We start from the raw sequence: 24,882 nt of genomic DNA on the forward strand, positions 1-24,882 counted from the left end.
GTTTTTACACAAGTAGACAACGTCACACCACATTGTTTATTTGTATTTGACTTTTATTATTTACATTTGGGTTTCAATAAATTTGTACAGTTTGTTTCAGGTAAATTAGCAGGCAGGAAGTCACAGGGCAGCCCTACTTTGCAGAGAGGGGGTGGGCAAAGAGTCTAGAAAAGAGCTAATTTGATTGTTGACTAATTACAATTTTCTTTTTTAAAGAACTATACTTGTCAGCGCACACACATTTTTGTAACTTTTATTCCTATAATAAAATCTTTTTTTTTTTTTTTTTTTTTAACATGGCCTTTTTCCCCCCGGCATCCAATTCCCAGATGTCACTAGTTCGTTTCCTCATCAAGGCTGGGAGTCCTACCAGTCAGGAAGGGCCAAATATTCTCATTTCACGTCTATCAGTTTTTCAAACTGCTCACTCAGGCACCGTTGGGGGTAGTGTAACACACTCAGGGGACAGTACTATCCACTCCTTGCACTTTAGTGAGCCCACAGACGCCTCTGACTGGCTGTAGAGCCGTAATTGGTGTGAGCGCGCAAAGTACTTCTCATCCCTCCCTCTCAGAGAGCTCGGCCAATCAGGTCTACCAGGCCTTTGACGTTTGTTTATTTATTATTATACATTAATAATATTATATATATAGATTATTTATTTTTCCATTTTTATAAGTATTTATTTTATAAATAGTATTATATATACGGTCTGCAGCTTGCACATTACCAAGTCCTCACATTTTGCTAGAATAACCAGAACTGAGAAATTCCTATCTCAAAAAATTGGCATATTTCATCCGACCAATAAAAGAAAAGTGTTTTTAATACAAAAAAGTCAACCTTCAAATAATTATGTTCAGTTATGGACTTAATACTTGGTCGGGAATCCTTTTGCAGAAATGACTGCTTCAATGCGGCGTGGCATGGAGGCAATCAGCCTGTGGCACTGCTGAGGTGTTATGGAGGCTCAGGATGCTTCGATAGCGGCTTTAAGCTCATCCAGAGTGTTGGGTCTTGCGTCTCTCAACTTTCTCTTCACAATATCCCACAGATTCTCCATGGGGTTTAGGTCAGGAGAGTTGGCAGGCCAATTGAGCACAGTAATACCATGGTCAGTAAACCATTTACCAGTGGTTTTGGCACTGTGAGCAGGTGCCAGGCCGTGCTGAAAAATGAAATCTTCATCTCCATAAAGCTTTTCAGCAGATGGGAGCATGAAGTGCTTCAAAATCTCCTGATAGCTAGCTGCATTGACCCTGCCCTTGATAAAACACAGTGGACCAACACCAGCAGCTGACATGGCACCCCAGACCATCACTGACTGTGGGTACTTGACACTGGACTTTTTGGCATTTCCCTCTCCCCAGTCTTCCTCCAGACTCTGGCACCTTGATTTCCGAATGAAATGCAAAATTTGCTTTCATCCGATAAAAGTACTTTGGACCACTGAGCAACAGTCCAGTGCTGCTTCTCTGTAGCCCAGGTCAGGCGCTTCTGCTGCTGTTTCTGGTTCAAAAGTGGCTTGACCTGGGGAATGCGGCACCTGTAGCCCCATTTCCTGCACACGCCTGTACACGGTGGCTCTGGATGTTTCTACTCCAGACTCAGTCCACTGCTTCCGCAGGTCCCCCAAGGTCTGGAATAGGTCCTTCTCCATAATCTTCCTCAGGGTTCGGTCACCTCTTCTCGTTGTGCAGCGTTTTCTGCCACACTTTTTCCTTCCCACAGACTTCCCACTGAGGTGCCTTGATACAGCGCTCTGGGAACAGCCTATTCGTTCAGAAATTTCTTTCTGTATCTTACCCTCTTGCTTGAGGGTGTCAATGATGGCCTTCTGGACAGCAGTCAGGTCGGCAGTCTTACCCATGATTGCGGTGTTAGGTAATAAACCTGGCTGGGAGTTTTTAAAAGCCTCAGGAATCTTTTGCAGGTGTTTAAAGTTAATTAGTTGATTCAGATGATTAGGTTAATAGCTCGTTTAGAGAACCTTTTCATGATATGCTAATTTTTTTAGGTAGGAATTTTGGGTTTTCATGAGCTGTATGCCAAAATCATCAATATTAAAATAATTAAAAGGCTTGAACTACTTCAGCTGTGTGTAATGAATCTAAAATATATGAAAGTCTAATGTTTATCCGTACATTACAGAAAATAATGAACTTCATCACAATATGCTAATTTTTTGAGAAGGACCTGTGTATAAATAAATACACACACACACACACACACACACACACACACACAGCACTGAGTTCCTTGAGCTTAAAATATAAAAAGAATATAAGTAAAGAGAGAAAAAGACAAATGCTACAGCCTGGCTGACAGTGAGTTTACGTTTTAGCATTGATATTTGGCCTGTATTTTAAATTTTTTTTTTTCATCATACTATGGTGGAATTTAGTTTTATCTTGAAATTTCAGCATTGTTTAGTGTTATCTAGCAAACCCTAGCAAGCGCAGAGACAGAACCTGAACAGAGGGAAGTTCAGTAATTCTTGATCTTCATTACCTTGTTTTAATAATCATTACCAAAATTACAATTAAATGCAAACATAAATTAATCACAAAGCCCTACATTATTGTGCATTTGAAGCTAAATTACATGCACATATTCTATTTACTAGGGACGCACCGAAATAAAATTTCTGGGCCGAAAACGAAACCGAAATTTTTGGATGCACTTGGCCGAAAACCGATACCGAAACCGAAAATGGCTTCATTAAAAAACATGTTTAAAATATTTTCTTTTTGTTTGTATTAAAAAAACTACAAATTAATTAAGCATAATTTCCTCATCTGAAACTTTGAAGTGCTTCCAAACCGCCGACATACTCCGTGTTTGATGCGTAATGACAGCGTGAACGAGACGGGAGGATGGGAAAGCGTGGCGACAATTTCGGCTTTTATTTTCTGCGCTTTCTTACGTTTCGGCTGAAACCAATAATGCTATTTCGGCCGAAAATTTTCGGCGGCCGAAATTTCGGTGCATCCCTACCATTTACATTTTTATAAAGTTCAGCAAGTAATATCTTAAATACATACTGCGATCACGATTGGGGTTGCTATGCTCCCTCAGGGCCACCTGGATATATTGAACTTGCTGGGAAACAGCTGACAGCATCCTCTCTTCTAGTCGATTAAACTCATCAAAGCAGCCCCAGGCACCAACCTGACACAGGCCGACAAAAATGCGACCCATGGCCTAACAAGACAGACAAAAGAGTGTCATTTGAGTATCCCATACTTCCAGCAAATGGCAGTTCATATTACCATTAGCTACTAGGTTATATGATGTTGGCTTTAGAAGCTTTATAAATTCAGCAAGGAGCAAGAATAAAGAATGGTGAAACAGTACTGAAAAGTGAAGGCACACCTCTATTTGTACCTTTTTAATTACAGGATAGTTTTGTGCTAAAACTATTAACTAAATTTTTATATGTAAAACTACACACTGGCTTGGCTTTTCTGCCACATTTCATCTATGAAATATGAAAAGTGCTTAGATTTAAATAAATAAACAGGTTTTACTTTAATAATTACTGCAGTGATGCAATAATTACTGCATATGTGTTTCTGCAGGCAGCTATTAACCCCAACTTAAGTGAATAGCTTCCCTTCTTAAACACATTCCATGGTCATGAAAAATCTAATTGTTTTTTTTTTTAAAAAGACCATTATACATAGTGCCCACTGTACCTGGAAATCAAAGGTCTCGTCACAATTAAAGACCAGGACAAAGCGTCCAAGTTGGTGGCCAAGAGCCTTGACAGACTCTGTCTTTCCTGTCCCCGCAGGACCTGGTGGACAAAAGAAAGTCAGTTAATGTCATACATTTAAATACATGTGATTTCATCAAACATTAGAAATACTGCTGCATAACGTTGCAGTTGGACAATAAGTTAAGGTTATTGATGCAATGAAAGAAAAAGAGACAATATTTGTTGGACTAACCAAATGGAGATCCTCCCAAACGAGCCTCCAGAGCCTGAGTCATAGTTAGATAACACCTGTCTGTGAGTGGTGTCTGCACCAGTTTCTCCTGCACACCTAGATACTCAAAACCGTAGTTGAACTTGGCATTTGCCATCTGAATAGAGAGCTGCTGCAGTACATCGGTCTGCTTGGGGTCAAAGTAGAAGCGCATCTGGCTCAGCCATTCAAAGGATTTGGAGTTGTTAATCTTGTTCTTGATTAGGGTTCTAGTCACATCCCTTTGGTGCACAAGCTCCGTGATCTAAACACAGAAAATGTAAACTTCACCAAGAACCTTCACAGTGCATTATATGACTTTGCATTACAAAGTGTAATATGTAAGGGTAAGAAAATGCAAGACATCCACACATGCCTACCCTCTGATATAACATAATGGATTATTAATACAATAGATAAAATACATTAGTTATATTTAAAACAGAAAATACAAGTCATTTACTATTTATTGGCTTGAAATTTGTTAAATTTGCTAAGAGAGCACATGCCTGACTCTTGTTTTAATGGAACAAAGCGACTTGAGGAAAAATATAAAACTTTCATGCTTAAATTTGACAAATCTTATTAAATAGAGAACAGAAATATATGAAACCATGATAAACAAGTGGCAAAAAAAATATTTGTATAATGCAGCTTTAGTAAAACAATACAGTGGAACCTTGGATAGCAAGCTAGTAACTTGGTCTGTGAGTGTTTTGCAAGACAAGCAATATTTTTTAAATAAACTTTAAATTAATAAATGAGCGGGGTCTTGCATTACATGTAGTGCACATGCACTTTGTCAAGATGCATGCACTCATCATTGTGACCACGTGTGTGGGCGCACGCGCATAAACCTTTTTTTAATTTTGTCTCCAAGTGTAGTAAGTGTTTTTTTTAGTAACTGTACAGCAACAACAGCCCTGATAAAGAAAAAAGTTAAAAAAAGCTTGTAGCAGTCAGAGAGATCATTCTGTTTAATGACAATGCAACGTCACATTTTTGTGTGTGAAAGAATGTCGTCCTACACAATAGCCCCCCACCCTCTCTTCTTACTTCAGCCATGATACTTTTCAAAGGTAAATTGCTGATTCATTTGTTTTTATTTTTACTTTTTGAATCAATCATTTTTATATGAATATTTTGGGCTGTGGAAAAAATAATAATTTGAGTGTTTATTATTTCTTATGGGGAAACCCACTTCGATATACAAGCATGCTTCTGGAACTAATTATGCTTGCGGTCTAAAATTTGACTGCATACATCAAACTCAGCCGTCAATTAGTCAAAACAAGGCATAGAACCACAAACTAATACCATCTGCATATTTAAGTGTCAAAAATGTGGAATAACACTCTGGAAATGATTATCACCTGTCAACTCGCACATTGTCTGCAAAAGGACTTTAAACAATCGTACCAGATGCTCCAGCTTCTTCCTGCGGATAGGAGGCTGCTCCATCAGCACTGTGTCAGCTAGCAGGTTCAGTGTGGCTTCCACATTTGTTAGCACAGCCTGCAGGGGAGCCATGTCGTCACCACCAGCAATGGTAGTCAGAGCTGTCTCCACATTTTCAGACCAGTCAATCTGGGTGGAGAGAACTACCAACTGGGCCTAAATTAGAGTAAGGAAAAAGATGCATTTTTAGTAAAAAAAAAAAAAAAAAAAAACTAAACGATATGATTGTTGTTTTACGTTGGTTTATGAAATTAAGAAAACTACAATTGGCAACTTACTTTTGGAAGGTTTTAAAACAAAAATGTTTTTAAGAAACATCTCAGTTAATGACAATTTTTATGCTGTGGCATGATTTAAACAGTTTAAATTGCTAAGCTGAAACTGGATGCAAAATAAGGTTACTTCACATACTTCCTGTGTGGTGCATATAATTCCATGGTTGAGCTCATGTTAGCATTTAGTAATAAAGGACCATCAAGTCTGTAAGTTTAGTCTTTAAAAAAAAAAATCATACTTATCAATACGGTGGAACCTCGGACTACGAGTAACATGGTTTACGAGTGTTCCGCAAGACGAGCAAAGATTTTAAATAAATTTTGACTTGAAAAACTAGCATTGTCTTGGTTTACGAGCATTGAGCATCATAATTTACGCATGCGCTTTTTGTTTTGACGCTGAGCGTCACGTGATCACAACTGAGCCAACGGTTTTTCTCTTGCACTGCGGAATCGTCTCCTCTGCTGGGTCTTAGTGCTCATCTCTTACTGGTATAATCAACACCCGTGCACAAGTGTACTGTTTACTATAACACTGTGACCCTGTGTGTGTGTAAAACATTTTATTTTGTGTTCGCAAGCACATGTGTACAGCCGTGTACTGTTTTTTATAGCACATGTGTGCGCGCGTGAGTAAAGCAAAAGAAATTGTCAAAACATGGGCTAAAAATCTATTTTCTTCCTCATCGCGGTGTGCCCGAGCGCGGAACCGATATTTGACACTGTGTCGGCTATGTGTGTTTTTATATACGTGTGTGTGTGTGTTAGGGTTAGGGATTAGTTTTATATACGTGTGTGTGTGTTGTATAATTTGGCTTAGCACTTCATACTCTTTACACTTGATTTTTTTTTTTATGCAAATATGAACGTTTAACTTTTATATTCAAATAAAGTAAATTGTTCCATTTATTTTTCTTATTAATTTAAGATGATCATTGGGGAAAAAGTGAAGTTGATATGCCTGTGCGTATGCCTGAGGACAGCTGCACTCAACTCTGTGCTCTTACTGATAAGTGTGTAAAAGCCACAGAGTAAAATAACCTGCTTTTAAGAAGAGTAGCTGTTAAACAGCAGCATGAAGAGGGTTGTCCGCTGCTTTTCTTTTAACATCTAAGCTAAAGTTTTTACTTACTCATTAAGGACCACAACATACCCACCATATCCATACAGCTGCCACTTTTTAGTTAGAAGTTTTCAATACAAATCCTATAATGCCCACATGACATCAAACGTTCCCCATGTTAATATTAATAATGTTAATATTTTAACTATTGATTTTACTATTTTAGCTATTATTGTTTAATTTACTTAAAAATAACATTAATACAAGTACAATAAAAGGTTTTTTAAATATTGTTGACTACATTTGGACCGTGTAACAGGTAAGTGCACGGGCTCGCACGGACTTGAGGCGAGGTCTTATGGGAAAAAATGGAAAGGAAAGGTTTAAAGGAGTGAGGATGGAAAGGAAGGAATGTGCACATGCAGGGGTTGGCAGTGGCCCGCTGGCCTCCGAGTGGTGCAGTGGTAAAGTCCTCGCCCTATTATCCTGAGATCGCTGGTTCGAACCCCGGGTGATGCCGTTTTCCTCTCACAGCTCTCTTTGTGCCTCCGGAGGCACAAAGAGCTGATTGGCCGAGCTTTCTCAGGGGGGAGGGATGAGAGGTACTTGCACTCCCACATTAATCACGGCTCTGCAGCCAATCAGGGGCATCTGTGAGCTCGCGCATGCGGAAGGAGTGGCTAGCGCTTTCCTCCGAGTGTGTTACTCCGCCGCTCGCGCTGACTCTGCTCTACGCGGATGACCGGATCAGCCCCTCCCAGCTCTCGCTTCTTTCGCTTGCATGCCGCACTTCCGCGTTGTTGCACGTGCGTCGCACTTACATCGCGTAGTAAAATTTACTGTAACTTAACAGACCCCGAGTATTTTATAGCATCATTAGCAAGGATAGGTCACCAGCCGTGCCTAATTCCGCGGCCCCGCTCCTTCGCATATCTGAAGGTGAGGACGCCTAACTAGTAAGCGAGGAGCAATATTAATTTGGGTGCACACTGTGACAGGCTGAAAAAACTGTTGTCCTAAAAAATTTAACAGATGAGGACTCGGATTAATGTGCAAAAACTATATCATAAAACTATATAAGACTACATGGCTATTATAAGACTTAACTTTTATTTAAGCCCACTGACAATAACAAAAAAAACTTTATGATTTTGTAAATGTTTAAAAGCAAACAAGGTGCACTGTTCTGTATTGTTTTTGGTGAACTTAAGCGCGTCAAAAAATGCACCGAAACCCCGTGTATACTCGCCTTACAGACGTGAAAAATATATACTTATAAAAAGCGTAATGTCTAGTTTTATACAAACTAATGGAAAAAATGTAGACAATGTAATTCGTATAAAAAGTGGATTTTTTTGGCGCATCCACTGCTGCGGAGACGACGAGATGACATGATTACCATGATCACACATCACTAATTTATCAAAATGGCCAGAGTCAGTCTCCTTGCTGTTTTTCCCAACACTTTCATAATTATTAGTCTACTTCTGCCGGTGCGCTCTGGAAAACTTTATGCGTGTCGTTGAGCGCTGATTAGACTTCGTAGGGAATTAAAGAGGGAGATCACGATGCCAAATCGAAGTCCTAAGCCCAAACATCATTTAAATTTAATTAACAAATATTATGAGTAAAAAAACAACAGCCCACGTTTAGAAAACGTTTATAAATTCTTTCCGACATGAGTTGGCCCGGTGTTATGCGCAGAGCGCCGGAATATTTCCTGAAGCTCAGAAATCGCTAGGACTTTTTTCCGGCGCTATCTTTAATAACTGATGGAGGTTTTGAGCTGTACTCACACAAAATTCTTGCCTAAACAACTCTTAAAATGACACCTGTAATACAATAACAGTAATATTTCGAAAATTTTGCAAGCTGCCATTTGAAGAAACGAGAGAATAATGAATAAACCAGTTGTTGGGTCAAAATAATCCAGCCAGGTGTTCATTTGTAAATGACCCACTACATCTCAACATGAGCAACCCAACAATGTGTTTAAAGTACCTGAAATAACCCAGAACCTAAATAACGATAAACAGATACAGAGATACGCTATATAACAGTTTATACTTTGTACAAATAAAATTGTCAGCTAGTGAACTTTATCTAAACAACATTTAACCAATGTTTTTTTTTTTACTCATTATTGTACAGTACATATCAATAGCTCTGGTTCAGATTTTTCATGTTCGTTGTGTAAAGTACTCATGTGGAAATTACTTTGAAATGCAACTGAAGCCTCCGAGTGGCGCAGTGGTAAAGCGCTCGCCCTATCATCCGGGGATTGCTGGTTCGAACCCCGGGTGATGCTGTTTTCCTCTCACAGCCAGAGGCACAGAGAGAGCTGATTGGCCGAGCTCTCTCAGGGGAGAGGGATGAGAGGTACTTGTGCTCCCACATTAGTCACGGCTCTACGGCCAATCAGGGGCGTCTGTGAGCTTGCGGCTAGTGCTTTCCTCCGAGTGTGTTACTCCGCCCCTAACAGTGCGTGAGCGAGCAGTTCTAAAAGATGCGGTCGGCTTTCGTCCTCCCGACTGAGTGGTTGTAGTAGCCTTGATGTGTGTGGGAGCCTCCTAGTGACAAAGAGTAATTGGCCACGACTAGATTGGGGAGAAAATCGGGGAAAAAGAATTGGACAGGACTAAAAAAAAAAAAAAAAAAAAAATGCAACTGATTTATTTTGGCCACAGTCGTTTTTACGCGGCGGTGAGTCCGACGGTAATAACCATTCCAATTGGCTACCTACTGTAGGTCTATCCGAACAGATTACATTGAACTCTCCTGTTTGTTGCCTGTTAAGATGTTGAAGTTGGACAGTGGAAAAACACCAAGTTCGATCACAAACCTCATTACATGCAAACATAAAAGTGATTTTAATTAAAACCCTAAATGTAGATTTAAAAAATAAAAAAAATAAAAAAATACCAATACTTTTCCAAAGCTTTGATATTTTTCATGTTCCTTAACTTTTCCAAATTTGGAAAATGTGATTACCGAATTCCTTGATTTTTCCATCATTTTCAGGAACTTGTACATCAAACTAAACAGTTAATGATAAACAATGACTAAATGTTTGTTACCCTACAGTTACCTGATATCGGTCAATCCAGTTGATGTAGGTTCCAAGATCAATAGCAGTGCCTTTGTTAAAGGCCCCCACTTCAGTGACCGCTTCAGCCAGCAATTTAGCCAGAGTTACCCGCATCTCCTTCTCAACAAGTGTTAGCCACTCATTAATCTTTGGGTGCTCTGTGATAGAAACGGGAGTCTTGTAGAGGACCTAGAATATGTCAAAGTTTAGTAAAGAATAAGAACTTAATATCTAAAAGTTTTTGCTATCAAAATAATTTTGTTGGGGAAAAAAAAACATTTCATGTTGGAGAACAACAATTTATCTTTTTTTTTTTTTTTTACCTCTTCTCCCTCACGTGAGGAGATACCCAGGACCTCAGTGTTATCATCATTCAGGAGAATGCTGGCCACTCCAGCAAACATCTTTTTAAAGTGTTTTTGCAGTTTGGCCACATTTTTGCTGTTTCCAATAATCTCAAGTAGGTCCTCATCACCAACAAAATAGAACCTAAAAGGACAACACCCTAGTTACACACTCTTATAAAAAGACTTCGAGTCAGACAAAGGCATATTTAAGGTACACGCAACCTGGGGAAAGATGAGCGTTCTCTTTCAAGATATTCTCCTAGCGCCTTCTGGATTTTCCCCAAGAGGTCTGCCAGCCTTTCCAAAGACCTCTGAACACCCTGGATGTTCAGGACATCCATAACCAAAGGAGACTTTGTCACCTTCTTCATCAAAGCCAGGAACTCTGTGCTAATGCTAAATATAACACCACAATTAGTTAAGTTACTTCAGTAAACAAAACTGCACAACACTGATGTGTTAAGATCTGTTCACCTTTGGAAGCGCTGTGTTTCTACAGGAAGAAGATGTTTGATGTCTGCGCTGCCAGTAAAAATGCCCTCCAGGTAGACCCAGCGTCTCTGCACATCTATCCAGACATCAAACAGTGCCATGATGCGGTTAAGCTTATCCTCCCAGCTTAGGGCATCTTCTTCAAACACCTACAAATAAAATAAATTAATTAATTAATAGAAGACAAAATTTGTATTCCTTCTCTAACTTTTGTTTCTCCTATCCAATTTGGGATGTTTCTAAATTGCATATTCATTTCTATATTTAAAATGCTAGATTATTATCCAAATACAGTACTGTGTGCTTACATTTGTAACTATTTCACAGCCATTTTAAATCTACACAAAATAATTTAAATGATTAAAATGTATATGTTAATGGACACATTTTTGTTTTCTGGATCCATTATCTGGTGTGAGGGCAAATTTTATTGATTTAAACACTATATTAACATTAAACAATATCTCTTAAATGTAAAATTCACTGATCAGCACTAACAAACACCACTGCTAAGTGAGTTTTAACAAATTTATCAATTATATGTACATTGTAAACAGTATGACAGGCAACTAAGGCCTATGTACACCCACAGGGACCAAAGGCCAAACTGCACAGCCTGATCTTATAGAAAAGTGAAGGAGGGCCAAAGACAATGCTGGCCATGACAGAAAGATACAAAAACACTAACACAGGGCTTAGCAGACAAAGTATTAAGAAGTTATTGACCTGCCATCCAAATTCTCATATCCAATCAAGCATTGGATATTGAATGTGCCAGACAATATTGGATGTGCCAGACAAACAAGCCTAATCTATGGAGGCCCCAGCCTACAAATCACAACACCAACTGTATCCAATGCTAATGTCCTAGTATCAGACACCACAACACACTCCCTTAACAAATTTTAGAGGTTTAGGGGGAAAAAAGAAAAGGTTTTAAAAAAAAGAAAAAGAAAAAAAAAAAAAACACATCTTTCCACCTTGTAGTATGGAGATAGCTTCATGGCAGACACACTGTTTATATGTTCCTTGACTTTATTGAATAGGTCATCCCAACCCCGGATTAGACGGCACTTGTTTTGATAGTTGACCAAGTCAAGCTCATAGGAGTTCCAGACTTCTCGAATCTAAAGTTTATAGAGAACATTTGTTAAATAAATTCTAAGCAAAAACTTTTTATTTTTTAGTTATTAAACTACAGAAATGTTAGGGACTCAAGACCTGTTTGAGAAACTCTTCGAGGGCCATTTCTCCCTGCGCCACCAGCAGTACATCTTTCACCACCATTTCATTCTTCTGAAGGTCCACATCCCAGATCTGTCCAAGTGTCAGCTCAGACAGGACCCAGGTAACATGCAGACGCTTCATTAGTTGCTTCCAGTGACGGTCTTTCAGAGCCTCTGATTTAAGCTCAATCACCAACATGTTCACCTGTGGATGCATTTAAACATTTTGGTAAGTCTTCTAAAAGCTATCATATATACAAGATCTTTACATATGGATTTAAATCTATCAGTGCTTGCAAACCTTCATATAGCCTTTGAGAAGTCTTTGTACATATTCATATGAGGCGTACTGTCTAAGACGTGCTGGAAAGTTCTTCAGTTGGTTGAGAAGGGCATCCAAACTTTGACGCAGCTACAGATATTAAGAAAGAATTAGAATAACAAGAAACAGACTACCAATTAATGTAAGGTGGTTAGTAAATTAGACAATATTACCTTGCGGGGTTGCACAGACACCCAAGGCTGTTCTTTCATTTGATCAATTTGCTCCCAGACTTTGGATAGCTCTGACCATACACCCTTCAGATCTTGCAATTCCTCCATTGCAACCTACAAGAACCACAAAGTTTTCCAGTGTGTAGTGGAACTATGCAAAACCAAAGAATATAAAACAAGCAGCATGCGGCTATTAAGGTAATACCTGTACTCTCTCCTCACTGCCACTTAGCAGGCCAGTGTCCGTCAACTCCAATGCTTCCTTAGCTTTAGCACACTTTTCGCGATCATCCTTCAGTCGCCCAAACTTGCCTTCATATATGGTGAGGGACTGTAGGGCTTCCTCTGGACGGAGATTACCCTAAAAATTTGGAAAATGTTTATGTCTAACATAGAAAACGGCCAATATAACAGCAAACGACATGCAAATGATTTTTTTCTAAATTACATAACCTACAGCAACTGGTTTGGTTTTCTCCCAGTCTGTGAGTAGATCTGAGGTGCGATTTTCTACAGCACGATCTTCCTGGACAATCTTCATCTGCAAGTTAGCCACTTGCTGCTGGATAGCGGTATCCTTGCGTTTCATTATGTCACTGAAAGCTCCCCATTCTCCTTCAATGTTGTCGATGTACAGCCAAGAGGGAGGGAATTGGAAGCGCTGTTTCTCTAGAAGACGTTGCCCATTTCGGAAAAGCTATAGGGCACAAAAAAAAGTCAGGTCATTTTCACACTGAAGATAAATATGAAATATGATGAGTGAAGTCTATGGTGGTACATACATCAACTTGCTTTTCAAACTGTTTGATCTTTCGTTTGAGAGCTTGTACATATGTAATGAAGGTTACAGCATCAGAGGTGCTGGCTGTATCCACAGAATGCTGCTCTAGCTCTTGACGCGACTGAAATGCACAACGAATACAGTATTATAAAGAAGCCCATAATTAATAAAAAACTATTATTTAGAATGGAGACAACCTCTTGTACCTTGGAAATCTGAGAGTGAAAGTCTTGCATGTTTTGTCCTAGCATTTGTCCAAACTTGCTCAATACTTCCTTATGCCAGGAGTCATACTTTAGGTTCACTTTAGATTGAACCTAAATTGTTAGGAGTAAAAGTAAACAATTCAGTAATTATGTTCCTTAATATAACAAGATTTATTCTGTTGTATTTTATAACCATTGATTTGGATATGTTTACCTTGCCATAGTCAATGATCACTGGGCCAAATTCTTTCCTGGTTTCAGCATTGTCAAAGGTTCCTCTTGCTTTGCGGATCTGCACCAATAGAGCTTGCCACTTATTCAGGTCTTCCCCCAGGCGATTATAAATGTTTTCAGGCTGCATATCCCATAAACACTGGTACTGCAGCCAAACCTAAAATCAAGAGGCATAGAAATAATTATGGTATCGTTCCAAACTAGGGCTGCACAATTTGATTAAAAAAAAAAAAAAAAAAAATGCATTGAGATTATTCTGACACACTGCAATTTAAAGGATGATCTGTAAGTATTAAATGGAACATTTTGTATTAAAAAGTTGTTATACAGGTTAACACCAAACAATGACACAAATGACTTCACTAAGGCTCTGAACACATTATACTTTCATAATCCCAAGATACTCTCAAAAGAATAGTCTGGGACAGTATACACTATCCAACTGGCTTAGGAAATTATTATTATTTTTTTTTATTAAGTCAAAAATGGTAGATCATTTGAGAGATCATAGACAACACAACTCATCAATCCCACTGAGCCCAAGTTAACACACCAAATCCTCACAGAAGCAAGAGCAAACTTTCAAGTAGCAGAAAATATATATATATATTTGGAGAATTCATTTGTGAAGATTCTGAAGAGCATTGTCATTTTCAAGCCATTTAAGAAAGCCAAATATGTAATCCTCACGGCAGTTAAACTAGGGTTGCAATCTAATGTTGCACCTAATATTGATCAATAATAATAAAATAATAATAATAAATTAGTCTAGCAAGTATTTTTCACAGTGATCATTTTCTGGTTGGATAACTAAACGTTTTATTAACTTGTGTTTAAACAACCATTTTTTCAAGCATTTTTCTCACAAAATGATTTGCTTTATAAATAGTTTTCACATAAAATAAAAAATAATTAAACAAGCATCAATAATTAGTCTAACTTCCGTGGGGAATGCACATACATTAACCAATTTATATAGGAAATTTTTTAAATAATTACAAAAATTGCAAAGCTTCCACAAAAGTACAAAATACAGTGATGATACTAAGTTTTCATTGGTAAAATGTCAACCATGTACATGCACATACGAAATCTAGGAAGATTTCCATTCAAACTCGTGTTTAATGGAAAAAAGAGATTTGCATTTTTGATTTTAGAACATAATTGGAACAAGTGCAATTACCCTTTTTTTTAGTGTTTTTTCAAACAAATATAAACAAGTGGTTCTCTCACTTTTTGACTTAATATAAAAAAAAATTATGAATGATAAATCAATTATCCTGCCCATGATTCCGCCTTCTCCATTTTCAATGGCTATTAATGGTATGCATTCCTTAGTCAAGTCAATGACCACTGTAAAGAGTTTCTGGTAAAAAAAATATCAAAAAAATAAAAAATCAAACATCTGATATACTTCGACTCATGTCAGGAGAAATCATTTCTCAGTCTGTTGTCTACCACAATTCAAGTCTGTAACCCTAAAATACTTACATTTTTTTGTGCCAACTTGCATATCAACTGGCCAAAACATGTGCTGACTGGCACAGACTGGATAGATTTGGGACAATTTTAAACCCTATACAAAATTCTGTCTAAAGCCACATAGTGGCTATTTCTTATATAAGAAAACGTCAATATAAATAGAGGGATACACTTCACCTTGACATATTGCTCCACCTCTGAAACATTTTCCTTAACAGCATTGTAAGCCTCTTCTAGTGCTGCTGGACCATCAGGCATTCTAGTCAAAGCATTCCTGTAGAACTTCTCCTCCTCAGACAACTCAAAATGGACACCAACCTGTTCAGAGGGAGAAAGTCAACCATGTTGTTCTATATCTAAGATTAAAAGGTTCCATCATTATACCAACCTGATATCTTTGACTTTGTATCCTTGGTAGAGAAAGAATGACCATCTTCCAGGTAAACATTTCTTGATAGAGTTTATAACGACAATCTTCAATGGGAGGGTTTAGGTATATAACCTGGTTTGTAATCCTGAGTTCGTGGACCACATTCTGTACAACGAAAATGTGAAAGAGATTATATTGTAATATTAAGAAAGCTGCAATTAGGGGGAAAAAAATTTAATAAATGCCCCACCTTAATCTTTGGTTCTCCTCCAGGCTTGTGGCTGACTTGTGGCGCTTCAGTGTCCATGTCCACATCAGCTTTGTCCTCCATTTGTCCTCTCAGCACCTGTGTCCAAGCCCTTAATCCAGCCTGTAGACGTACTCCTAGGATGCGCTCAATCTACAGGATGATTATCATAATATATAAAGTGTGTATGTATGTATGTATGTATGTATGTATATCTTAATTAATTACTTTTGACCATGTTATAAAAATGTTTTATGGGATGCTTACACAAAGCTTACCTCAATGTCCAGTTTGCTGACCCAAATCGGCAAGTTAGAATATGAGTGTAGATTTAGGTCATCAACAGCCTTTTGGACACGGCTGAGGATCTCAGAGAAGGTCTTATGGTCATACATGCAGGTTTCAAGAGAGCGGACCTCCAAGTCAATTTTCTCCTCAATCAACAGAAGGTCATCCACCTAGAGATAGAATAGGAGAGCACATATCACATTTGCTTTATTCTGGTTTTATTAAAAAATGTTTTTTAAAAAGTCAAAAAGACTTGTTCTTAAAAGATGTTATTAATTAAAAGGAAGACACAAACCTTCTCTTGGAAATTGAAAACAGTTTCTGCCAGGCGCTGAACATAGGGGTCAAGTTTATAAGACTCCCACACTAAAGCAATACCCTCAGTAATCAGGGCTTGAACCTCTCTCTTTAAACCCGCCACCAATGGTGCAATAGAAATCCGCTCCTCAACCTTTTCACAAGTGCGCTCATATGTACGCACACTCTCAATAAGTGAGATGGCAAATGGGTAGAGTTGGTTGGCTTGATGTGCTTTGTTAACAATGGCCAGGGGTACACGAAAACTAAGCCACTTCAGGTTACGGACTTCCTTAGACAGTGTGATGATCTCTGGTAAAAAGTTAACTTTCAGTTTCAGAATGGTCCCAGTGCGTCCACGAGCACGACTGCTTTCAATGGTGAAGATGCGTCCCGAAACACCAAGGTTGCGCTGCTGTACTTTGCGAGCCCAGTCATCAAAGATCTCTTGGGTGTTGAGTTTGGCACGGAAGCTGTCCCCATCCTGCTTCAGCTTCAGTCCTTCAACGTGATTCTCCCATCCTTTTCCCAGAACATCTTCCACACGTTTCATGTAGGCTGTCAGTTGCCGGTCAATCTGCTTGGCCCAGATAATGGACCCTGAAACTGGGGGAAGGTCACGCACATGGCTCATCTTACAAGACTGGCTTTGTGGGTATTGCACTTTAAACTTGTCATGCAATGACTCTATGTCATCCTTCACTCGCTGGATTAGTTGAGTCTGGTACTCACGTATGGCTCCACGTATGTGCGGACGCACAAACAGAGCATTAAAGCGAGAAAAGATGCGAAACATCTCATTGGCATTCTTTGCTGTGCCCAGTTGATCACGAAGACGGGCTGTGATGCGAGTCTCAACACGATCGATGCGCTCATCATACCGTTTCATTGCAGCTTCCCATGCCTCCATCCCCTCCTTTGAGACATCCAATCCATCTACCTCCTTTACATTTTCATAAGCCAAGTTAACTTCTTCAATGGCATTAGCATCTGCAGCATCAAAGAGGACTTCAGCCACTTTTATGTCAGGAGGTTCTCCGGTTTCACTCTGACCATGCTGTGGGAGAGCAGACACCTAGAAGCACAAACCAACAATATATAAAATTGAGAATTGCTGCCAAGCCAGCACATACAGGAAAAAGAAAAAAAAAAAAAAGCCAAAAAAATTATAAATTACCTGAGGTCTCAGTACACGGACAATAACGGCTCTTAGTTGCTCATGCTGTCTCCTAAAGCGCCTCATGTGATCCAAGCGGGACTGCAGTTTTCGATGAGCAGGGCTGAGGCGCCATACCATCTTGAGGTTCTCCTCCCTCTTCCTTTTCACAATATCTCTGAGCAGAACCTGAAGTTTTTCATACTCATCTTCCCAGGTCTGGAAAACTTCAAAACAAGCTACCATTACCTAAGACAAAAAAAAAGAAAAACAATTGTTTACTGGTAGAACACCAGAAAAATACAAATAGGAATAAAATAAAGACATTACCTTCTCAAATTCTTCATATGCCACATGCATAAGTTTCCTAGTGCCCAGCACTTTAAGAAGCTGAGCACTGAGGTCACGAGAGATGGCCTCAACCAAGCGCAGAGCACGCTGAATAGGATACTTTGTGTTTCGGATCTTGCGAAGATGTGTAAAGATGGCTACCAATGCCTGACGAATTTTGTCCAGCTCAGTGGCTGACAACAGATCATTGAGAGGGAAATCCTTCATAAGAGGGTTGTAATCATTCACTGTCTCTACGGCCTGCTTCAGACCTGAGAACAAACCACAAAACCGTAACATTCTGCAAAACATAAATAATATGTAACAGTAAATGAAATGCACCATGATCCAAGCTCACCAGTATCTGTGTCAAAGCTAACAGTGGCATGAAATCGTTTGCCATGTTTAAGAATGTCCAAGGTGAGCAGTACTTCTGGACTCTCCCTCTTCTCCTGAATGCGATTGAGAGCACGTTCAAGGTTAAGCCAAAAGCTGATTTCTTGCAGGGCTGTCCCCGAGGCAGGATCTCTGTCCAGTTTAGTCACCTACACATTAAATGTTAAACAACATGTGGTTATTAACATTTAATTTCTGTTCACCAGGAACAAAGAAAGTGCTAATGCATTTGGAAAAAGCACTTGTAGTGAATAAATATCTATACCTTTTGAATTTCCCTAATCCAACGATTAACCCCTGATTGCAGTTGGTTAAGGAAAGTTGGATCCTCTACTTTGTCACCAAAGTCCGTAACCTTGGGCTTTTCTCCCCGTTCATAGCACTGCTTTGCTATGTTGGTAATGGTGGGATGGATCAGAAGACTGATCTCTGGAATCTCTATGTTCTGCTGCAAGTGTAACAAACCCATTTCAAGCTCTGCAATCTTCTTCTCCACAGAAGGAGCCATTTTGTCTCCATCCCTAAAAGAAGAAAATGCCAGGCCTGAGTGAGAATAGTAATTAAACACTGGATCATCCACATTGTTCAAGACCACAACTTGCATAACAGTGTTTAATGTGTACCTTTCATCGAGATAATTGCCTTACCTGTCAGCTTTACCTGACTCCCTGATATAGGACTTAAAGAAAGGAGCAACAGCATTACTGATGAAAGAATGCAATGTCTCATATGGAGAATCTTCACTGAGAGTCAGAACCCGGACCTGAGTTGAAATGGGCTTGTCAGCATCAATGACTCCAGTCCTCTTAATAAAAGCCAGGCTAAAAGAAAAATATAATATAAAGTTATTCAACATGTTATAAACTGTATATTAACCATATAATGCATTCAAACAGCAAGTAATTGTAGGGGATTTTACCTGTTGGACTTAATCCCATAATGGATATCAATATTAATATTGTAGGAAATGCATTCCTTTTCCTCCTCTCCTTCATCTCCTACATCCTCTGTAAACAAACAAACAAATAAATAAATAAACCAACCAATAAACAACCAAAAGTCATTTTGGGGTGTGAGGGGTTGAAATCAATTCAGTGATTTATGTGAGTTCTTTTGTGTGACAAATGTATCGCCAGACCATTATGTTTATATGATATTGAATCAGTCTGACAAACCTGACTTTAAAAATAAATGTAAACAACTGAACTGGTACTAAATCTAACTTCTCATTGAATACATACACATAATTTGACTAAGTGTCAAGCTATTCACTGCATGAAATAATCTTAGGCACTTCAGACTCCAATTCCCTCACCTGGCTTTGACCCCGAAAGTTGAACAAAAAGTGCAACAGTGTTGTATCTGCTAACAATATAGCTGCCTTAAACAATTTAGCTGTTATCTGCCTTCCAATATTACTATAAACACAAGTTATAGTGTGCATATCATTTGTAAAATTGTAACATACAGAAAAGTAATCCATGTTTTCACAGCTGAACATGCTACCAGTTACTGATAGACAACTTGTTTGTCAATTGTTTTGGTCTGTGATGCAATGCCTCAACCAAGAATACAATACTAACAAGCTGAAAGGAGGCATATCGCCACCTATCGTAGTGGACTTGGACATGCTTCAGTCAATAAATCAAAACAATTCCCCAGCCAGGCCTATATAATGTGGCAAGGAGAGTAGTCCAATTAAATGGCCTAGTCAAGCTATAGCCATACCTCAACTTAACTGTGCATGTAAATGCCTGTGACAATGAGTCTCAACATCTTATTAGGGGTTTTCTCAGCCACAGTGAAAAAAAAGCAGCAGATGGTGATTGAGAAAGTTTAGAGTCAGACTTAGAGGAGGATCCTTTAGTTACAAATTGAAAGCATAAGGCTATACAAGTAGGTCATGTTTTATATTCGTTATTCAAGATAAAAAAAATAAAAAATCATTAATCCCAATGGAAAATTGCTTATACTTGGCTACAGTTGTTTACAGTCATTTATCAAAAGAAAGAAAAATAATAATTTATATTTAAAAAGTAATAAATAAATTAGACAAAAAATAAAATAATAAATAAAAAAATGCTTAGTTGCACACTAAACATAATTGAATATACCATTATTGCACATGTGAGTGAAAAAGGAAAGTAACACTAGTTATGTGGGTAATTCGGAGATTGCTATGGTAACTGCAGAGTGGTATGGCCCAAAAGCATTGTTAAATAAATATTCCACAGGCAAATTATACGTGTAAATCAAAAATTCCACTTAAAAAGTGGTATGGCCTAAGAGCAATGGTAGGTATTCCACAAATTGTCCAGGTATGTAATAATATTGTATTATTGTTACGAACAGCGACTCTCTCTCTAGTGTCCACGTTACAGAGAAGAGTTGTATAATTTTATGGCCATAGGGAAAGAAAAAAAAAAGATCTTTTGTGACGCTCTGTAGAGCACTTGGTGGTAATCAGTCTCTGGCTAAATTTGCCCTTCTGGTCAGAGAGAACACCAAATAGCGGGTGGGAAGGATTGTTTAACAGAACAGAATCTGGACAGAATCTGCCTTTATGCTACCACCTCCCGAGTGTTATCAACATCATTATGATTATCATCATACGATATCATATATATATCATATCATTGACAGGGATATAATAAATGACTGTAGAAAAAATACAGGTTTAAATTTAATAAGGAAACTCACTTCTTGTACTGCTCAGTATGTCTTGCATTTGCCATTTATCCAGTGACAGTGCATTTGACTAAAAAGTCATGCAGCTGCAGAAACATGTCCATCAGGGAGTACAGGAACGTGATAGAAGCATTAGCCAAAGAGAAAGTGCAATATTTTTTTTTTACTAGGGGCCAGAAAGAAAGCATTTCAAAAAAAGAAAACTAGTAACTGAATCATGGGCAACCAAGTCTCACTAATGCACATAAGAAGCGAAGGCTGGCCTGTGGAGTTAGATCCAATAGAAGAGCTAAAGTACCTCAAACTGCCCAAAAAAATGAATAAATAAATCCTTCTGGTTTCAAAAGGCACAATGAATCATAATTCGTTGCATATGGGGCTGCATAGGTGCACCCAATATCAGGTGGGTGGTCATAATCTTATAGCTGATCGTGGTATGTAATATTCATACTAGAGCTGCTCAATTATGGAAAAAATCATAATCACGATTATTTTGGTCATGATTGAAATCACGATTATTTTGGTCATGATTGAAATCACGATTATTTTTACACGATTACTTATTGACTTTGGAAATATGTTGCATTTATTGAACAGAACAGTGAATTCTCCTTAAAACAGATTAAGACAGATAAAACAGATAAAGGCAAACAAGATCAACAATGTAGTGCACTTCCACAATCTTTTGAAAACAAGTAATAAAAAAAGTATTAAATAACATAATTAATAAATTATAACAAATAAATAATTATTAATAGTGTTGAGATGGCAAAGCATAACGCTTGTCCAGAGTATTTATAATTTTCCTGAACCCTTTGTTCTTAACCGTGCTAATAGGGCACGTCTTTTGCTAAAAGGTATGCAACGGCATCTGTTATTTTTTTTGTGCCTTTCTAAGCTGGATGGATACGGAGTTGCACTAAAAAGTGTGTCTTTAATAGATGACTGTACGACTGCGCGCGCGTCAGAACGCAGGTCAAGAAAACAAAAAAGTGAATAATCTTTTTTTTTTTTTTTTTGATTACACCATTTTTGTGATGAGACCCGAAATCGAAATTCGATTAATTGTCTCAATTCATACATCTAAATATATATTCATACACACATACATACACACCTCACACATACATAAACACAAACGTGTATATGTACAGTCGTGGAGAATTACATAAATATTGGAATTTGGAAAAGTTGCTGCTTAAGTTTTTATAATAGCAATTTGCGTATACTTAGGAATGTTACGAAGAATGATCAGATAAATTGCATAGTCCTTCTTTGCCATGAAAATTAACTTAACCCCGAAAAAACCTTTCCACTGCATTTCATTGCTGTCATTAAAGGACCTGCTGAGATCATTTCAGTAATCGTCTTGTTAACTCAGGTGAGAATGTTGACAAGCACAAAGCTGGAGATCATAATGTTAGGCTGATTGGGTTAGAATGGCAGACTTGACATGTTAAAAGGAGGGTCATGCTTGAAATCATTGTTCTTCCATTGTTAACCATGGTGACCTGCAAAGAAATGTGTGTAGCCAAAATTGTGTTGCATAAAAAATGGCTTCACAGGCAAGGATATTGTGGCTACTAAGATTGCACCTAATTCAACAATTTATAGGATCAAGAACTTCAAGGAAAGAGGTTCAATTCTTGTTAAGAAGGCTTCAGGGCGTCCAAGAAAATCCAGCAAGCGCCAGGATCGTCTTCTAAAGAGGATACAGCTGCAGGATCGGAGTGCCACCAGTGCAGAGCTTGCTCAGGAATGGCAGCAGGCAGGTGTGAGCGCATCTGCATGCACAGTGAGGCGAAGACTTTTGGAAGATGGCCTGGTGTCAAGAAGGGCAGCAAAGAAGCCACTTCTCTCCAAAAAAAACATCAGGGACAGATTGAACTTCTGCAGAAAGTATGGTGAATAAACTGATGAGGACTGGGCAAAGTCATTCTCAGATGAAGCCTCTTTCTGATGGTTTGGGGCATCTGGAAAAAGGCTTGTCCGGAGAAGAAAAGGTGAGCGCTACCATCAGTCCTGTGTCATGCCAACAGTAAAGCATCCTGAGACCATTCAAGGGAGTGGGCTCACTTACAATTTTGTCAAAAAAACACAGCCATGAATAAAGAATGGAACCAAAACACCCTTCAACAGCAGCTTCTTCCAACAATCCAACAACAGTTTGGTGAAGAACAATGCATTTTACAGCACGATAGAGCACCGTGCCATAAGGCAAAAGTGATAACTAAGTGGCCCGGGGACCAAAACGTTGAAATTTTGGGTCCATGGCGTGGAAACTCCCCAGATCTTAACCCCATTGAGAACTTGTGGTCAATCCTCAAGTGGCGGGTGGACAAACAAAAACCCACTAATTCTGACAAACTCCAAGAAGTGTTTATGAAAGAATGGGTTGCTATCAGTCAGGATTTGGCCCAGAAGTTAATTGAGCGCATGCCGAGTCGAATTGCAGAGGTCCTGAAAAAGAAGGGCCAACACTGCAAATACTGACTCTTTGCATAAATTGTCATGTAATGTCATGTAATTGTCAATAAAAGCCTTTGAGACATAATTACAAGTGCTTGTAATTATATTTCAGTACATCACAGAAACAACAAACAAAGATCTAAAAGCAGTTTAGCAGCAAATTTTGTGAAAACTAATATTTGTCTCATTCTCAAAACTTTTGGCCACGACTGTACAGTTAAACCTTGGATTGCAAGCATAATTTGTTCGAGAAGTGTGCTTGTATATCAAGTCACTCATTTTCCAGACCAAAAAAAAAAAGAAAACTCTAATGATTCGTTCCACCACCCAAAAATATTTATATAAAAATAATTAATACAAAATATAAAGTAAAAATAAAACAAATTAACCTGCACTTTAACTTGATAGAAATTGTGGCTAAAGTAAGACAAGAGAGGGAGGAATGGGCTACTGTCTTTCACACACACTAACAGAATCCCTGCTCTGTCGGAAAATTCTTTAACAAGGAACCTTCCCAATGACAGCTTTTGCGTCCTTTTGCAGGTTTCCAAGAAAAGGTGACGTTGCATTGTTGTTAAATAGATTCATTTCCAGTACTGCTACCTTCTTTCTAACCTTTTTCTTAACGCCGTCACTAAAAATCAATCACTACACTTGCATACAAAATTTAAAAAGTGGCTTTATACGCGTACAAACATGATCACAATGTTACAGTAAACAGTACACAAGTGAGCACAGATGTTGATTATACGAGTTATGCATATGCACTGAGATGTGGGAGACGATTACCCACAATCCCACAGCACAAGGGAGAAGAACCTTTTGGCTCCGCAGTGATCATGTGACACTCGGCAGACAAAGAACATGCGTATTACTCGTATATCAATACCTCGATCGTTAATTAAGGTAAAAATTTAGTACAAAATTTTTCAAAAAACCCTCACCCATTATATATAAATAAATACATATACACACACGCGTTAACATTCACATATTAGCTGCCTGCCATTTGTGAATAGTTTAGCTCAGAAGAACATATAGAAATGGCAACATTTTACCACGTCAAATGCAAAAATGTGAATTAAATGAAATTTTTTTTAAAATACCAAATACATCGATCTTGGGGTCAGTGTGGTGATCCATACTGACACACTAAACATTCTCATTAAACCATTAAATAGATTTACATTTACTGCATTTGGTTGGTTTGTTTGTTTGTATTAGGGTTTACTGCCATATCAGCTTTACAGGCCATTTAATGGCAGTTGCATATTAAATATTTTACTAGGGCTGTAGCTATTGAATATTTTAGTAATCAAGTATTCTACCAAAAATTTAATCGATTAATCGAGTAACCGGATAAAATTTACTTTTGCTTATTTAGACTGCAATGTAAAACAAAAGAGAAATCAAGTTTAATTTGTTTTCTTTTTAGAAAAATCTACTTTTACTTTTTAAATGCATACAGCATTTTATCAAAAATAAACAGTCATTATTCACAATAATAGGAATAGCTAAAAGTT

General features: G+C 38.2%; 1 protein-coding gene across 2 annotated transcripts in view; it reads right to left on the bottom strand.

The window, feature by feature from the left end:
* Window positions 1–24,882, bottom strand: part of dync1h1 (dynein, cytoplasmic 1, heavy chain 1) — an 86,461-nt gene that overhangs the window by 53,872 nt on the left and 7,707 nt on the right. For both annotated transcript variants that reach the window (XM_053509924.1, XM_053509925.1), the window contains exons 2-29: window positions 19,122–19,209; window positions 18,850–19,023; window positions 18,468–18,723; window positions 18,165–18,351; window positions 17,807–18,078; window positions 17,498–17,725; window positions 16,319–17,395; window positions 16,014–16,193; window positions 15,739–15,888; window positions 15,507–15,653; window positions 15,296–15,436; window positions 13,617–13,793; window positions 13,403–13,513; window positions 13,198–13,317; window positions 12,873–13,112; window positions 12,621–12,776; window positions 12,416–12,529; window positions 12,222–12,332; window positions 11,916–12,125; window positions 11,675–11,821; window positions 10,677–10,843; window positions 10,425–10,598; window positions 10,179–10,344; window positions 9,856–10,044; window positions 5,391–5,585; window positions 3,954–4,236; window positions 3,699–3,799; window positions 3,045–3,204 (exon numbers count right to left, since the gene is read on the bottom strand). In XM_053509924.1, coding sequence (XP_053365899.1) covers window positions 3,045–3,204; window positions 3,699–3,799; window positions 3,954–4,236; window positions 5,391–5,585; window positions 9,856–10,044; window positions 10,179–10,344; window positions 10,425–10,598; window positions 10,677–10,843; window positions 11,675–11,821; window positions 11,916–12,125; window positions 12,222–12,332; window positions 12,416–12,529; window positions 12,621–12,776; window positions 12,873–13,112; window positions 13,198–13,317; window positions 13,403–13,513; window positions 13,617–13,793; window positions 15,296–15,436; window positions 15,507–15,653; window positions 15,739–15,888; window positions 16,014–16,193; window positions 16,319–17,395; window positions 17,498–17,725; window positions 17,807–18,078; window positions 18,165–18,351; window positions 18,468–18,723; window positions 18,850–19,023; window positions 19,122–19,209 — 5,721 coding nt within the window. The remainder of the gene's footprint in view (window positions 1–3,044; window positions 3,205–3,698; window positions 3,800–3,953; window positions 4,237–5,390; window positions 5,586–9,855; window positions 10,045–10,178; window positions 10,345–10,424; window positions 10,599–10,676; window positions 10,844–11,674; window positions 11,822–11,915; window positions 12,126–12,221; window positions 12,333–12,415; window positions 12,530–12,620; window positions 12,777–12,872; window positions 13,113–13,197; window positions 13,318–13,402; window positions 13,514–13,616; window positions 13,794–15,295; window positions 15,437–15,506; window positions 15,654–15,738; window positions 15,889–16,013; window positions 16,194–16,318; window positions 17,396–17,497; window positions 17,726–17,806; window positions 18,079–18,164; window positions 18,352–18,467; window positions 18,724–18,849; window positions 19,024–19,121; window positions 19,210–24,882) is intronic.

This window comes from Clarias gariepinus, chromosome 13 (assembly GCF_024256425.1).
Source record: "Clarias gariepinus isolate MV-2021 ecotype Netherlands chromosome 13, CGAR_prim_01v2, whole genome shotgun sequence".
NCBI lineage: Eukaryota > Metazoa > Chordata > Actinopteri > Siluriformes > Clariidae > Clarias > Clarias gariepinus.